This window comes from Amblyomma maculatum, chromosome 1 (assembly GCF_055883805.1).
Source record: "Amblyomma maculatum isolate TAMU_Amacu chromosome 1, ASM5588380v1, whole genome shotgun sequence".
Taxonomy (NCBI): Eukaryota; Metazoa; Arthropoda; class Arachnida; order Ixodida; family Ixodidae; genus Amblyomma; species Amblyomma maculatum.
In genome coordinates, this window is record NC_139344.1 from 288,266,943 (window position 1) to 288,284,868 (window position 17,926).

The 17,926-nt window shown below is 45.2% G+C and overlaps 1 protein-coding gene across 1 annotated transcript in view; it reads right to left on the bottom strand.

Annotated features, from left to right (window-relative positions):
* The window catches only part of Pi4KIIalpha (phosphatidylinositol 4-kinase II alpha), an 81,289-nt gene that overhangs the window by 28,669 nt on the left and 34,694 nt on the right, over positions 1 to 17,926 (bottom strand). Inside the window, exon 8 of the mRNA XM_084591567.1 lies at positions 9,614 to 9,673. Coding sequence (XP_084447693.1) covers positions 9,614 to 9,673 — 60 coding nt within the window. The remainder of the gene's footprint in view (positions 1 to 9,613; positions 9,674 to 17,926) is intronic.

Below are 17,926 nucleotides of genomic sequence, written 5' to 3' on the forward strand. Positions count from 1 at the left end.
GTAAAAACATCTAGGCTTCCGTGCCTTCCCAATGACCAGAAGTGGTAGGTGCTCCGTGCCAGTCATATTTGCCGTCAGCAACAAGGTCACTCGGTCCTTGCTTCTTTTTCCACCGCTACATGCATCCCCTTCGAACGTAATTGTCTTATCTGGGAGCACTTTGAAGAAGAGTGCAGTTTCGTCTGCGTTAAAAACGTCGCTCGGGTCATAGGCTGCCACGTGTTCTTTAAGGGGGAACACGGCTCATTGTGGCTGAAAATCGGTCTTAAATTCGATTTTTTTATTTCTTCATTTTCGCAGTCCCGTGACGTTTCCGCAACTATCTGCAAATTTAGGTTGAAAAATACCGCCTATTTCGCACGCTGCAGCGCTCCAAAAATGCGAATCTGAACGTTTGCCCCTTTAAATTGAGGTCAAATCGCGCCGAGTTTTGATCGGCCGCATATCGAGAAATACGCGCTCCACCGGCATCAATTTGGTCTCGTTAGAAAGATCGCGATTCAGGCTATTCCCATGCCACGATCGGCGCCCGCGAGCGAACACCCGAAGCGGAAAACAAAGGGACAAATTTGCGCGAAACGCGCGCTGTTATTGGGTTCCGAAAGCATGTGACCCAAATGACCACTTTTGGTTGGCTCCCGGCGTCGGCTGCTTGCGGCTTGGTGCCATTTTGAAAAGGTCGCGTAGTTAGGCCTAGCTGGTTTAGCGACGTTCCGTCGTCACGACCACGGCGTAAAACGGGGAGAATTTAGGTTCTAGCGTAATACTAGCCTAAAAATCGAAGAAAGGTAGAGAAAAGAGGCGCGCCGGTGACGCGGCATTCTGTTATCAGCAATCAGCGACGAAGCACCTGATGGACCGATAAGAGCGAAGCCGATGGTGCTCGGCACGACAGATAGGAGAGCGAACGATTTCCTCGAGGAGATTCCTGCCACGTGCGAACATCGTAATCACGACGATGCAGATGAAAAGGTGATACCTAAGCAGTTTTCATGGGCGCGAAAGATCGAACACTCGGAAAAGTTAGTGGCGCGCGGCAGCGGCAATTGCGAAACGGCATCACGCACGGCATGCGGAATAGCAATCTTTGTCAAAATAAATTTGCGTCTGAGTTGCAGGGGCAATTATCTTGATGAAAAATAGTGCATTCACACCAAAACCAGTAATAACTCATTTTATAAAGTTGCTGTTAGCCTTAGTAATATGCCCAAAACGTTTTTTGCAGATTTCTCAAAATTGAATTTTAGACACAGTCAGCAGATCATTATTTCTTTCTACAGTTATTTTCTTTTGCTAGAAAGCTATCCTCATATATATTTTGACACCAAGGTAAACGTAACAACTGTAGGGGAAAATTTACTGAAAGATTGTCTTGGCACCAAAATGAACCACCTTTATTTTGAGTTTTTTTTTTTTTATGGTGAACTTTGACTGAAATTGGGATAGAACATTAATCTTTGCTTTAATTTACTCTCCAACCATTTCTGATCATACACTAATATGTCAGACCTTGCCATAGTTTAAATCTACATGTTCTGAAATGTTCTTTCTTGTTTTCTCAAAAACAGCATCTTTGAGGGTGCTGCAATTTTGGAGATCAATATCTCCGGTCCTGTTCTTGCTATTGCTATATTGTATTTTTTTTTTTTTGAGAAAGGGAATTCTGTCACTCTCATAAAACCAAGGTAAATGCAGTGACCACATAGGAAAATTTACTGAGAAGGTTATCTTGTCTTGGGTACCCAAATGGACCTTTCCTTTCAAACGTTTCCTATTGCATAACTTTGGCTCAAATTGGCATAGGCCATTAATTTTTGCTTTAGATCACTTTCCACTTGTTTCTGATCTTGTTGTCATATCAATCATTGGCATAATTTACACCTACATACTGTGAAAAGTTTTCCCTCATTTTCTCAAAACTGCAATTTTGAGGGTGGTGCAATTTTGGAGGAGAGATATCTCTTAAACTATTTGTGCTGCAGCTCTCATTCTTGTCTTGTTAGAAAGAAAAACTCTTGGACAGTGCAATAGGACTAAAATATGTACAGTTATTATGTGGCAACATTTACAGAAATGATTATAAATTTTAGGTGCCAACTTGGCCTTTAAGTCATAAAAGCTTCACTTTGTGTAACTTTGGTTTAAATTCTTCTAGCACGTTAATTCATGGCTAGCGGCACTCTATGATCCTTCTAGATCACTGGCAGGTAGATCTATTCTCATCATGCCATAAAGTGTTTAGTAATTAACTCACCTCCAAATGAACATGAATTAGGTAATATTTTGAAAACTATTTCACTTACAAGAAAACTAATCAGATATTTGAAATCAGCATGCAAAAATATATTCACCGTGCAAGTTTCAATCAGATCCACCCATAAATAAGAAAACAAGTTTTAAGAGGGGTGTCCCGCCTTCAGCTGGACGTTCTGCCAGTCCTTAACCACGTTCTCGTCCACTTCACCCCTTTCACCGCACACGGCCTTAAAAACAAGAGCATGTCTGTCTTTAAAAAGTGCAAACTAGCCCTCTGAGGCCTTGAATGAATCAATATTCATTCGGAGGGCATAGGTCTGCTTGTCTTTAAAAAGTGCAAACTAGCCCTCTGAGGCCTTGAATGAATCAATATTCATTCGGAGGGCATAGGTCTCGGCTTGTGCACAGATCAATGGTCCGCTTAATGGGAGCTTTGCATCACGTGCAGTAGCGACCCACTGAAACAATGCGTCCTCCAGGGGTGGGTGGGCTGCGGTTCGCAAACGCTTCTGACTTGAATGGAATTTCTCACCTTCAAAAGCTTCCATTATCTGTGCTTCATTTTTTATGTTCTTTTTATGTCGAATTGACGCATCACCTATTCTCTGGAAGTGCCGTCCTTCAAAGCTTTAAAGATCTTCACTTTCGTCACTAGATCCTTAGCCGTATACTTTGCGCGTTTTACCGGCACTGCCATCGTGACAGAAAGCAGTAGCACTAGGGTCCCCTGGCACTGCACGTTTAACACACAGACACAATACAAAGAACCTCACAGAAAATGCAAGAGATGGCCGCTCCGAAGCTTCTAATGCTCTCGTCACCCGAGAAAATAAATTACAGTAGCGAGCGCCGCCTTTTGTACGTTAGCGGAATGCAGTTACGGATGGATAGATGGCTGTAGCGACGCGTGATGATGATGATGATGTCACGGTCATGCCCTTTGCAACGGGTGAACGTCGGTTTACACGAGTCCGACGAAAACTAAAAAGTTTAACATACAATGAAAACAGCACATAAGGCCCCATCTGTCGTACCCTCGCACCGCGGCCCACCACTCAGCCAGGCGGCGCTTGCAGGCTGCCACTACTGCCGGTTTCACCTGGCCAAATCCGAGCGTCTCAGACAGCGTTGCGCCCTCCAGGGGTGGCGACAACCGAGGGCAAGGTGCTCCACAGTTTCCCCCTCCATCCCGCACACCACCCCAGGTCACCCTGAATGGCCGCGTTCGCTACCTGGCCACCTACGAAAACCGGCGGATCGGCAACTGTCACGACAGTGGCAGTCTCGCCTACAGTGTCGCGTTCGGCTGACGTCGAGCACTCCGGCGTTCCAGGCGGGTCCGCAGAGGTTACCACTCATGACACCAGCAGTTTGAGACACTTTTGGGCACATTTCTTTCGCTTTTTGCCAAACTTGTGCACAGTATGAAATTTGCGAGGCATAGCAGCGATCGATGTTTTGACAAGATGGCGCCGTCTTGGTGGCTGCGCTCGAATCACATGCAGAGAATTTATCACGTGACGCGTGAGAACCAATAACGTAGCTCTATACTCCGTTCAGCTTCTGACTTGTATTGTGCTTGCTGGGCGGCTTGGACTGGCTTGACTTGGCGGAAAAGCAAGTCAAAAGGAGCCTCTTTCGAATGAGCCCAAGATAGCCGTGATCCGGCAACTAGTTTCGAAGTTATGGACGCAGCAAAAAAGATTTTCGCGTAGTGCTCGCGCATATTTCTCGTCACTTTGGCCCTTTAATGCCGCATATTAAATTAAAAGGGTGTCTTTTGGCGATGAATTTTCAGTAATAGATGCAGGAAGTCACGAGAAATCCAAGTATAACAAAATTGAAAAATCTGTTTTTTTCGTGATTTTTTCGTCTTCAAGACCCGGCTCCACCCTTAATGAAAATGCAACACTTGTTTTTACACAATATTTTTTTCATGCATGTTTTGTCATGGGATTATCACGAATAAGCACACGTCGCCGCACCTCTACCCATTCTTGATAAACTCAATTTTAGCTTTTGTCAATGTAATGGAAGCATCACTAACACGCTGCTCTGTATCTGCCTCGAAAATTGCATGTGCCTCTCTAATCTCCCTTTCAGTTCTCTCGCCTGCATGCCCTATTATTCTTGTTGCAGCAATTCCGAATGGCACCCGTGCCGAGCACAATGCATAGTCAGGTTCCCTGGGTGTGAAATCAGCCTACAATTTCTGGAGTGTTCACTTATTCTTCTGTTTATACATCTTCCGGATCGGCCAATATAATGTTTGCCACAAGATACTGGGATCTGGTACATTATGCGCGTGTCGCATTCAATGTATTTCTTTTTGCGGGTGATCCAGTTCCAGTTCAGGCGTTCAGTCGTGTGTGACTCTTCGTGACCCTATGGACCATGTCACGCCCGCTTTCCGGTCTCTCACTATCTTCTTAACATCACATAGCTTCATCTGCAATGCCTTGAGAATGCCATCTAACCATCGCGTTCGCTGCCTACCCCTTCTCCGGCGACCCTGAACCTTTCCCAACATCAAATCTTTCTCCAGCGACTCCTCTCTTCTCATCAGATGACCAAAGTAGCTGAGCTTTAACTTTAGAATTTGACCCTCCAATGAGCAGTCAGGGTTTATGGTCGACAATATCGACTGATTTGATCTTCTGGCAGTCCAAGGAACTCTTAATAGTCTTCGCCAGCACCACAATTCAAACGCGTCAATTCTTCGGCGGTCAGCCTTTTTCACAGTCCAACTCTCGCTTCCATACATCACAACTGGAAAGACCATAGCACGGGTTATACGGATCTTGGTTGGCAGACTAATGTCTCTGCTCTTTACTAGGCGGTCAAGGCTAACCATTGCTCTCTTTCCCAGAAGCAGGCGTCTCCTAATTTCATGGCTGCAGTCTCCTTCCGAGGTAATCTTGGCGCCCAAGAACAGAAAATCTGTCACAGCTTCCACTTCTTGTCCATTGATGCTCCAGGACTTGATAGGGCAAGACGCCATGATCTTCGTCTTTTTAATGTTCAGTTTAAGCCCAAACTTCTCACTCTCTTCTTGTACGCGCATGAGAAGTCTCTTGAGTTCCACTTCACTTTCTGCCATTAAAGTGGTATCATCCGCATATCTAAGGTTGTTGATACGTTTTCCAGCAATCTTCACTCCAGCTGAAGACTCGTCCAGACCGGCCTTCCTCATGATGCACTCTGCATATAGGTTAAATAGGCAGGGCGACAGTATGCAGCCTTGCCTCACCCCTTTCTCAATCGGAAACCAATCAGTAAGACCATGCCCAGTTCTGACTGTGGCCTCTTGCCCTTCATAAAGGTTCCTGAGGAGACAGATGAGGTGAATTGGAACTCCCATCTCTTGGAGAGCTTGCCACAATCTGCTGTGATCTACGCAGTCAAACGCTTTCGCATAATCAATAAAGCAGAAGTAAATGGGTTTCTGGAACTCTCTTGCTTTTTCCATGATCCAGCGAAGGTTGGCAATTTGGTCTCTAGTTCCTCTGCCCTTGCGAAACCCAGCTTGCACGTCCGGAAGCTCCCGATCCACATACTGCTGCAGCCTACCTTGCAGGATTTTTAACATCACCTTGCTAGCATTTCAATTTTTTTTTTCATCCGTGCTTACCCTCGCACATGTGCCTATCAACTTCTGCCGTACCGTGAATACAGCAATCTCGTTACAAAAGACATGGTTACAAGAGACACTTGAAAATGGTTTGGTTGGTTTCCCTATGTTTGCCATGTTAACAAAATTCCATACAAGAGACATGGTTACAAGAGACACTCTGTTACTAAGGACAACTTTTGCAGGTAAGTAACTTCTTCACCGTTTCTAAGAAACAATTAACCCCGGTATGCTCATGCAATGCAGCTGACTTGTACCAACTCATATGTGCGGCAGTTTTGATTTACTTGTTTAAATTCTGTTCCATTCAGTGTCCTTTTTATGCTGCAATATGTCAGGAACCAAGAAGGAGTGTCTCCTCTTGACTGGGAAGTCAAAATGTCCCTGTTGTTTCAGTCCCGCAGGAATGTGATGACAGTGGCTGAAACAACAGGGGCATTTTAACTTCCCAGTCAAGAGGAGGCACTCCTTCTTTGTTCCTGACATATTGCAGCAATAAAGGACACTGATAGGGAGCAGAATTTAGTTAAGGGAATCTAAACTGGTGCGCATACGAGTTGGTAAGAATTTTTGGTCGCAAGAGACATCTTTTTCGTGTCCCTCGAGTGTTTCTTGTAACGAGGTTTAACTGTATATGGTAAAGAAATGGTGGGCTGCTTCTCTTTCTCTTGTATTGCAGCCTCACCTTTAGTATTGCTTTTAGTGCTTTTTAAGCTGCTGATGCAAGCAGAACGTTTAGATAACCACTCAACTTCAATCTGTCTACCCGCGCAAAAGCATGCTGTTCTGAATATTGTAGTGGCACGATCCTTTAATGGCTCTGAATCATGCTGGAAAATGCTATGCTCCTTTTAATGAGTGTTGAGTGACCCGAGTTCTAGCTCAACAAGCCTTTCTCACCCTTTGTTGTGTATGACCAGCATGTGTGCGTATCTGTTTCTTCTATTTAAGGGGGGACGCGGGCTTTGAAAGTCGAAAAATCGCGAAAAAGTCGGCTTTTCAAAAAGTACATATCTCGGCTGTATATGTTATAAACTACCTTTCCTATAATTATAAACGCCTAATTCATCGTGGAACTGCTTTAAATTAAATATACAACTGGGCGCGGCAGCCCCAGAGTCGCGAGCGAACGGCAAAAGTACCCAAACTTCGCGCGCGCGCCATTTCTCTGCCGCTGAACCGAGCGCCGCCATCTTGGTCTTGTTTTGTTTGTGAATGCTTTCCCTTTTCCATATTGCCTTCGCCGGCGGCGTCCGCGGCGTAGCAGAAGCATGGCTCGCTTGTGATTGGGGGCCTCACAGGGATTGTTGAGCTTCCCGCGTCTCGAATTCGGGCTGTGATTGGACAAAGCACGCGCTCCGTGAGAACGCGGGGGATCGCGCGACTGCTATTGGCTGCTGCGCGCGCTGACGCGGTGGCCTCTCCCCGGCGCGTCGTCTGCTCCGGCTGCCTACTGAGCTGGCGTTCTTTGTGCACTCGCTGAATCACTTCACGTTTCACCATTTTGAGATCACCGTGATCATCGCTCGTTAAGAATTCTGGTGGCGTGTTTTGAACGGTTATGTGCACCTTGTAGATTATTGCACGGACGGCCACGATGCGCGCTAACAAGTTCAAAACACTGCATACGTCGTCGTTCTGTGAATGCCGTCCGAATCGCGAAGTTAGCGAAAAGCGTTGCCAACGGGCGCAGAGACGCTTCTATTAGTGCTGCTTCTGCTACATCACTACTAGACAGACTGCGCTGCCACTTCGAACTGCGTATCTTTCGCGTCAACGTAAGGAGCCGCCGTTTGAAGCGTGCCTGCTGTACCGACCATATCAACCTCGGCGATCTCGGCCTCCCGTATCGCGTCTGTCATCGCAAGCGATAACGCGTCGTCAGCGTCGTCCACTGTTCGCATGAAAATGCACTTTCCGAGGGAATCGGGGAGGTGGAGGCACAACGTGCTGCAGTAAAAAACAAGCTTTAGACTTGAAAATGCTGTTTTAAACTTCAAGGGCCATTTTCTCAGAATGAATTTTTTTCATGGTATGGTTGCTTATTCCCGCAGTATTTCTGGAACCGCTAATCGGATTCCCACCTGTTTTTTTTTATTGTGAGCCTGAATAAATTTCCGAGGGCAAGACAAGCTCATTTTTTCAAATTATTGAGTCTGGAATTTATAATAAACAATCAAAATTAGGCTAATGCAAGTCCAATTAGTGGCACTAACCTCAATGCACTGGTAAAATTTTTCGGCAGGGAAATTAAAAAAAAGGGCTCTGTCTTGCCCTGTGGTACCTATTCAGGAACCTTCATAATGAATTTCATAGTGCCAACACATTTTGCAAGTTCACCAGGCATGGAACAAGGAACCCATGTGAACCATTCTGATATACTTCTCTAACTTGAATACCAATGTGCGCAGCTCCATGAAACTTAGCAGTTATTCAAATGGCTGTGCCATGAGTCTACCCTGAAAATTTCATTCAATTATCTCAAGAAACAACAAAGTTGGTATCCAAAGGTAGCCTCCCCCCTTAAATACGTAGAAATCTTATCTTGGACTACCGTGGAACATCGTAGGTAAAATCTAGTCCTTTGAACGCTTTTTCGAACAATTTACCTACTTCAAGGACATTAATTGCACCGCTTTTTTTCTACCGGAAAGCACAAGAAATCATCCACATAGCAAAAACACGCTAGAACACCCAAGTTTTCCAATTTTTTTTTCAAAGCACGGTTCCCTTTAGCCATGTAAACATTAGACAACACGGGTGCTACACAGGAACCAATGCAAATACCATCAGACTGTAGGAACAGTTTTTCACTAAACTTCAAATACTGGGATTTTAGGTACATACTAAGAAGGCTCACAAAGTTTTCCACACTTGGAACGTTCCGCACTCATTCTGAAAGTTTAAGCAATCGAATTGATCAATGCACACCTCTAACTCTGTCAGGATGTTTGCCTGCGGGATATTGAGATACATGTCCTTTACACCAATTGAAAGGCAAGTCACCAGCATATTTTTCTTCAAAAATACGATGACTCCTTGAACAAGGTACAGGCCCTCAATCCTCAGTTTTGACAAATGTGACTATGTATCTTGCCATGTTAGTGTGTCCTAGCACGCTGAGAACCAACTGGCCCCTGTCATAGCACTGCTAAGAAGACATCAACAGCAGCCTTGCAACCATTTTTCTTGCGAAATACACCGACTTGTATGAGGCATATGCCAATAAAATAATAATCATGTAAATTACACATGATAATTAAGGAAGTAGTTACTCGGAAACCATCCAAGCACAGCCATATGGCTAGAAAGAAAAAATACTGCTTTTACAGAAACCTGAAAGTAGGAAGAATTTGTCCTGGTACAAGGACAAGCAGCAGAACACATCATTACAGATGGAGAGCCTTTGCTGCACTTAACTACCGTTCTCAAGTGTTTCATCCAGAAATTTTGGGAAAGACCTTTTAACGTAATTTTCACATACTGTATAACTGTACCATAACAATCAATTTATCCACATGTCCTTCCTAAGCAAGCATGTAGATTTTTGCTAGATTTAAAAACACACCCCAATGGTTTTAACTATTTGGTGCGAGCGCAGAAAAACCTCTTCCTGAAGCTTCAGGCAAGAGGGTCCTTTCTCTCTGTGCCCTCACATAGCACATCACTTGCATCCCCAGATTACGTAAGCAATGCAATTTAAGTTGAAGAAAAATAATTGCTTACCTGGCCCCGCATCACTGACATCTGCTTCTCGAAAAGGTTCTTGTCGAAACCTGGGTCCTTCTACAGGTGTAGGAAAACAGCAAAAAAGTTTTCACCTTAGAAACACTTTAGAGGCATAAAAAATTGCACAGAAAGAAAAACAAAACACAGGATACTGGAACTCCACTTTAAATAAGACTTGGAGAAACTTCATTCCACCAAATGAGATAGGCACACGTGCTTCGTGTAGCTAGGCAGCAGCTCATTTGCTGGTGAGTGGCGTTCGCTTAACATGTATGGTTTCTTGAAGCACTATTGTTAAGGAGGACACGGGTCTTAGAAACCGGGAAATCGCCAAAAAAAACATCGAGTTTTCGAAAACATTATTTTCGACTTCAAGAGCCAGTTCCGCACCTGTCTGCGAAATTTCACAGTTCTAAGTTCAGTATTTTGCCTGCAAGAACAATTTATATTGTCACTGTTAAATCGATGCCAAAATGGCAATTTTCCCGCAGCGCGCAGCTCCGGTTCCATGCATGCTACCGATGCCATCTTGGTCTTGATGGAAAGAGCAGCTTTTCCTCTTCAAATTCCCGCTGCTGCCATTCTCGCCCGTTTATAGGCCATAAAAAGAAAACGTGCCAAAAAAAGTCCCAATGCGCAATCCTATTCATTACTCGGGGCATGTGATGTGAGGGCGCTACCCGATTGGTTGAATAGGTCTTCGTCACCTGCACGACGCGCTCGGTCGCAGCCCAGAGTGAGAGGAAGTGCAGTTTTGTTTCTGCGTTGTGATCGAAGCAGTACAAGATGCATCAACCATCAGTGAAATTTCACTCTAGAAATGACAAGTTTGGCAAGAAAGCGAATCATTCGCGGATCGAATAACTTTGCGATGATGACATCACGGGACGCACAAGATGACGAACTAGCATACGGTGACTGTGGTATTGAACCCACCACGCTAGGCCTAACGTTCCCGGTGGCAGCTGAGTATGCCATGACACAGTGTTTTTGTAGCCTGGAGAAACTAAACAGTGGCAAAAGACAGCAGCGGAAAAGATAGAACAGCAGCTTCAAATGCGGTAATGGACAGGAAGAATGAACTTCTCGCTGACTGTGTCGCTGTGAATTTAAATTTTGTGAACTATTTACTTGTGTCATTTGCGGACTGCAAACAGTGCTGTGGTGCTTTGAAATTAACTGGAGATAAGCGGGAATATGGACTTGCATTGAAATCGCATTTCATGCACGAAGGCTGCAGACAGCCGTCATCAGTTCACCGTACGTCGAGGGCACTCAAAAAAAACCCTTTTGCCGTGAACGTTTTCACAAGGCGTGCAATGCAGGCAACTGGCAATCGTCAAACTGCTTTGAATGATTTATTTTCAGAAATTAATGGGTAGCCAACGCGAACGTTATGTGTTAAAAGAAAAAAAAAATTCCTCTCTCTGCTGCCAGTTGTGCAACCGAATTAACACAATTGCGCGCTGTCAGTTCACAAGCCATACGCCGAACTGAATATGAGCAATTCAGGAACCATTGCAGTTTCCTAAGAGAGAGAGATCTTGTGCAAATGTAATTGTGCAAATACAGTCAAATCTCGATATAATGAATCCCGCGAGACCGCGAAAAATCATTCGTTTTGAAATATCGTTGTAATGAAAAATCTGCGATTATAAGCCAGTGGTCAAACCTAGGTATGAAAATGACGTACCTTGGCAGTAGGCACGTGTGTAGACAAGCAAAACCTCAAGTGAAAAGGTTGCACTACCTCCAAAGCTGATTTATTTGAAGAAATCCATCATTTTCTTCTGCCGCGTGCAGCAAACACGACCGCGCACTACATTACACCACTACGGCACATACACCTTCAGACCTTGCACCTTCCGCTTTCCGGAACACCTCATCGCGTGTGTGATTGCACCGAGAGATAAAAGTACGGACTTTGTCCATGTGCAAAAAAACATCGGAGTTTTTAATGACCCCATCTTCAATGCTCCCTGAGCTTTGAAAATCTTGTCTCGGTCTTTCATAATGATCGCGGCAGTCGATGGGGCAATGCTAGCTGTCTGTAGAGGCCGAATCGCTTTTTCCCTGCGTCGATTTCTTGCAGTGAAAGCAGCTGCATTCATATCTTCTTGGCACTTCGCTGGCTAATATCATCGCCAATCTCGCACAAACTTCGCAATAAGATAATCAGCGGCAAAAAAAAAAAAATACCGTCCCGCACGCGCGAACGCACGAACGACCGAGTCGCGTACGGCACACAACACATATTCTAGGCACTATACAACACAGGAAGAAAAAAAACGCAGGCAGCTAGGCCTGCTGGCTACTGCGTAATAAACCATAGCTTCATGGTGGGGCTAGGAGCTGGTCCTAGATGTCCTGATGATGATAGCTACAGCCCACGGAGCATACTCCAAAATTATAGAACAAGAAATAAAATACGTTTGTTATTCTGAAATATACACTATTTTGAAATTCGTAATTCTGAATTAGTTTTACATTGAAAACATGGCAAATCTGCCGGGGATTCTTAAAAAATTCGTTAATTTGAAAAGTTCGTTAATGTGGTGTTCGTAGTAACGAAATTTCACTGTATTTCTCGCTTTCAATCATTAAAATTACTTTGGTGCGTTTTTTGGCTTTTTCTCATAACTGTGTTGAGTTGAACTACATGTTTGCCCAAAGGATACTTCAGAAACTAGAGTAGCTGGAGCTATAATTCTTTTTGTATTGTGAAGCTGAAAGTATAGTGCATGCAATGCTGGAAGCTCATTTTCTAATTTCACTTTTAAAAATTTATTTTATCTTGAAATAGTTGCCATCGCTGTCAGGGTGTCTAGTAAACCACTATTTTCAAAATTCCCGACTTTTCCAGGTTTTCCCTGATTATTTCAGGTCGAATTCCCTGGCGCGTGAAGAGGCTCAAAAATGTAGCTGCTGATGATAATGAGCATAGACGAATAATTCCCAACAAAAAGCTTAATCATATACTGCAGTTTACAATACAGTCGAACCCGGTTATATCGAACCCGGATATATCGAATTTTGGTTATATCAAACTCACGGAATATCCCCTTGAAAATCCCATGTAAAAGTATAGGAAAGCCGCGTCATATATCGAACTTAAATTCACCGGTCGTTCAATATATCGAACTCCGCACCAAGTGTGCCTTCCCCAAAAACGATTGCAATACCCTTGGCCGTTTGCCGCGTGACGTTTTCAAGCCATGCGCGGAATGAAAGAGAAGGAACAGTTCGGCGACGGCTGGTCTGGGCAGTGGCACGCACATCTGCAGCTTTCGTTTCCGGCGTGCCAACACATGACGTTTGCAAGCCATATGCGTGGGTGTGCCACGCCAACACATGACGTTTGCAAGCCATATGCGTGGGTGTGCCCATTTTTTTGCCGAGCTATCTCCCTCCTTCAGCCCGCGCTATGCATGCGCCCAGCCAGCTCAGCCAGTTTTCAGACAGACGTCGACCGCTTTCTCCAGCGGGTGTTGCGAACCCTCTGCTCGCGGCGGCTGACGTGGCTATGGCGCCTGCGGACGTTAAGAAGCGGCAGCTCTCTCTTTGCTTTTTTTTTTTTTTTTCGGGTCATCCTTTCTTATCGCTGTGCTGTTCAAACGTTAAACGACGGCATATTTTTTTTTTTTTTTTTTTTTTTTTTTTTTTGCGGGAGTCGTTTATCCTGAGTGTGTGAATCAACGAAAGCAGGCGGTCAGCTGCTGCGATCATGACGCCCGCCCCAAGCGTGGCGTAGCTTGTGCAATCAAGCCATCATGGGCACTCTGCCAAGTTTGCTCCCCGCCACCGCAGGAGCTACAAAAAGATAAGCGCGCCCGGACGTTATCGCTGCGCAGCATCTTGGCGCGCTGCCAAGAAATGAGCCGTGGATGAGACCACCGAAACGGCGTGACGCGTGCCATCGACATGCAAGCGAAAACGCTCGCGATTTCTGCCGCGGCGACACAGAAACCTTGTGTTGAGCTGCCGTGGTGGCTCGAGTGGCGAGAGGGACGCAGTTCCAACAAGTTTAAAATTTTTTGCTCTGTCGCTGCCGCTCGTCGCCGAGATCACTCAATCGCTTGCATGTGAGCGAGCTGGCCTTTACGCATTTTTTTTTTTTTCGAATTCTCGGGTGCAAAAGTGAAGGGTGGGTTCATTACGCGAGTGGGTTGATCACGCGACAAATACGGTATCGTTTTTTCGCATCGTAAGTGCCGTCACAAACAGATTTCTGTATATCGAATTATCGATATATCGAACTATTTCGCGATCCCCTTCGAGTTCGATATACCCGGGTTAGACTGTAGTTGAAAGGCTGTTATTAGTGTTAATGACGGGTAAAAACGTAGCAAGTTTACTGAAAATTAAAAGCGCACTGATGCCAGCCTCAGCAAAGCTCTTTGATACTACCAGTTCCAAAATTTTCTATAGGCCCCCATATATTAAAAAAACGGCGGTTTTGATTGGTCAAAATTCGGGTATATATAGAATGCCTCGATGCGAGGTACCCTAGGTCACGGCTGGTCCCAGGGAGAGCAAATTCTTAAAGATAACACCCGTAGCATTAAAGGGAGACGAGAGTCTTAGAACGGTCGAAAATAGCCAAAAATCGATTTTGAGAAATACTCATTTTCGGAATGTTTATCCTTTCGAGCACCTGCACTCAAATTATTAAAGCTGAATTCGGTCAGGAAATGTGATAAAATCTGCTTTGAAAACGTCACAGCAGCCACGAAATGGCCCTGATAGGAGGAATTGTGTTCTAAATTCCCGCGCTTGGTTTAAAACTGCTTTCTTTGTGCGCAATTGGCGCTATCTCAAAATTGCTTCGCTCAAGTGAACTGGCTGTGTGCGCCGGTTTTCCGAACACCGTTTATGGTCTCTGATTAGCTCCCACGCGGCGCTCTTTTCAAGTGCGCTGTTCCGTGTCTCCCATTGGCTGGCGTGATCGGCGCGTCGTTTTTTTTTCTTGCTGTTTTGCGTTCACCGGTGTGGGCGCCGCTTTATGCGAGTCTCCACTTTTGCACTTGTGTTTCTCGATGTACCGCTTTGTGCAGAGTTTTTCCTTGCGATCGAGATTCCGGAAAACAGTAGATTGTAACTGCGCACGCAACGAGCCTTTGGAAGTCATAAGAAACGGACGTGGAACAAAAGCCAGAAGATGTCGGCCACAAGCATGCCGTTGGGACCCGAGTTACAGCCGGTGGCAGACTTATTAGATGTGCAGAGAACATCAAACACGCTGCCCGATGACGACACCGCGGGTTCAAATTACACCGCGAATTGCATCCTGGATCACAGTGCACTTAGCTGACGCTACCGCCGCGTACTACTTTACGGCGGAAGTCCGTTCTGTCAGAAAAGTCCACGATCAAACGCGAGTCACTTCGGCGTTAGCGTGGAATGCGATGCCGGTAGAGAGTTCGTGATTGTGGACATAGTGTTACGCAATTTGATCGCGCACACTAAGAGCGGAACATGCGGCAAGATTGCGAAGACGTGAGCGGTCAACCGCTGAAGTGTCACAACGGACCTCAGCTGTCGCTCAGCCAGCCGATCACTTTCACGCTGGCCGCTACCAGAGTGATTATTCCTGCTTTTTGTGGCGTACTACTCACGCAGCGCTTCCACATATTTTATTGAGCACCCAACTCACATGCGTATTGGTTCTACTGTGGCAGCTCAGCCATGTGCTGGCGTCAAAGTAAAATACCGTGCCTCGCCTTGCGGCGCTCAGCACAAAAAAGAAAAAAGAAAATCTGCATGAATAACATACTTACTGTGCACCATCTTTAAATGAAAATGCACCACAGAATATATCCTGCCATTTATCCTGACTCGGCGAAAATGTTGATGGTTTCCCCGACATTTCCCCGATTTTTCCCGGTGCACAAAATTTCCTTGACAATTTCCGGTTTTCTCGATTGCTAGACACCCTGGGTATGATACTGGGGAGCCTAATGAGTAACTTTCCTTTGTCAGCATGCAAAAATGATTTTTTTGCTGCGCGTCACTCCTGGAGCAATATTAGAGATTTTGTTTGCTGAAACAACTGCAAAAACAGAAGTTTTAATGGCCTTCCTAAATGCAAAAATTGCATATATTAATTGAATAAAACATGATGTACAAACAAATTTCAGTGCACATGCAGCAGGGCATCAAACTTGCAACATTTAGAAATGCGATATGCAATTTTCTTCAGAGAAAAACTACAGCGTACATTACAAAACTAAGGTTCACTTCTTTGTGTTGACACATTTGCCCCCGACATATAAAAATTTCAGTGAAAACAAAAATGGCCATGGGACCTCAATTACTGCTCTTGCCTGAACTTACCGAAAGTTTTTTTCCCTTGCAATAAACATTCCCCTCAAACTGACATCGTCAACTCTTTTATGAAAAGTGGGTTCTATGGTATGCGCTTGCATGTGAGCAGCTGGACTTGTTTGGGGAACGTAACATAAAAAACATGAGTGCGGCAACAGTCAGCCATCGCGAAGGCTTGTCCACTGTGCAGTGGTGAGAGGGGGCGAATGATTGAGAAACTATGTGAAAGCAAGCCCAGCTTGACATTGCCAACAGCCTGGATGTGCCGCGAAATCTCTTCCATTTTACAGACAATGCAAATGTGGACGACTGAAATGTGGACGACCGCGAAATCTCTTCCATTTTACAGACAATGCAAATGTGGACGACTGAATTCTACGAGCACTAAAAAAGCAGCTATTCATACCTTAAAGGGACAGTGCAGCAGTTTTCAAATGTACCAATACTATAGGCTTTTGAAGTAGACTATTTGTTGATCATGCCTGTGAAGGAATTTTTTCGATTATGCATAAAACACTTGCGCAATCGTCGACTGAAAGTGCGCAATTCAAATTTCCCGCGCGACAGCTACAGAGGAGGAAAGCGGAGGGGGAAACCTCACTTCTCCGTCCGTCGTGACGTCACCATTAGGAGCCGGAGGCATTCAGAGCCAACGGAGGCTGTTTTCGGCGTGGGCTGTTCCTCGCCTTGCGTGCGTTGTGGACGTACAAAACACGTCAACTTAGTGTTGTGCACCAGATACAACACAGCTCTGCATGTGTTCGGATGCACGAACAGCTGTGGACGCGACGATGTAATTTTCGATTGTATTAAAAGCTCGTGGCGCAATGCGGCGCTGCTGAGAAGAGAGATAAATTCAAGCCGACCAAAGGAAACATTCTAATCTAATCGAAGCATTTTCATAACTGTGACTACATGCTGTTTGCTTCTAATGCGATTTTATAGGGCTTTGACAAAAAGGCATGGCTGAACCATGACGCGGTTCCTTGTTTCCTTGTACCAAACAGTCGGGACAGTCGTCTGCGATCCGTTCATGGATTGCGATCTCATGATGGGACGGTCAGACAGCATCGGCGCATGATTGTTTTCGAGTCTTTTTTTTTTTTTTTTTTGCGCAAAGGCTTCGCGCAACGGCTTCTGCGCTAAACATGAACAAATCATCATGAGCACGCGCTGATGATTTTTGCGAACTAGCAGATGAGTACAGTATGTAGCAGTAGAACGAGCAGAAGAGTCCACTGCTGTGTCGAATATAGGTTGTGAAGACTGCGGGATCCTTTCCAGCACAGAACGTGCCTGATAAGTTCGTGGAACCCTTACGGGAGCATTATTAGAAGATAAGGAGTGTACCACTCAGCTGCGTATAGGCGCATTCAGGTAAGGAGCGCATAGAGCAAGGATTCCTTCGGCACGTCCAAGCAATCAATAATCGAGGTTGTTCATACATGGCCTTGAGATTTTGCACCCGTTGCTGCCTCGTCATTTTACATACTCCTGTCTTGTTTGGGGATGCACATTAAGTTGGAAATGAAAAAGAAAAAGCTCTTGTAAATAAACACATTTCGGAACACGGTTTTCTCATGAAGGTATGGGTGCGGAGGAGCTGCAGCTTGGCTTTCAACATATGTCAGCCGTCAGTTCACTAAACGTTTATTGTGGCAGTCCGATAAAAAGGAAAGGCTTCCAACGTCTGCTAAATGTCGTATGACTCAAACTGCATTCTGCGCGCATTTGACTTGGTCTCCAGCAATGCCTCGTATGCATAGCAGAGCTCCGCAACCGCGCTGCGCTTATTGTTCTTTTGTCTGGTGGTAGCTGTGTACTGCTTCATCCTTTCTATAAAATTCCTCGTTTCCCCAAAATACCACGACTGGCATTCAAAGCAGGATTTGGTACACCAAGCATTGGGTTCATTTTTCACAACAATGACCTTTCGGGCGGGGCGAGAGGCCTGAGACGGAGGTAGTCGGCTAGGGCATTGTTCGC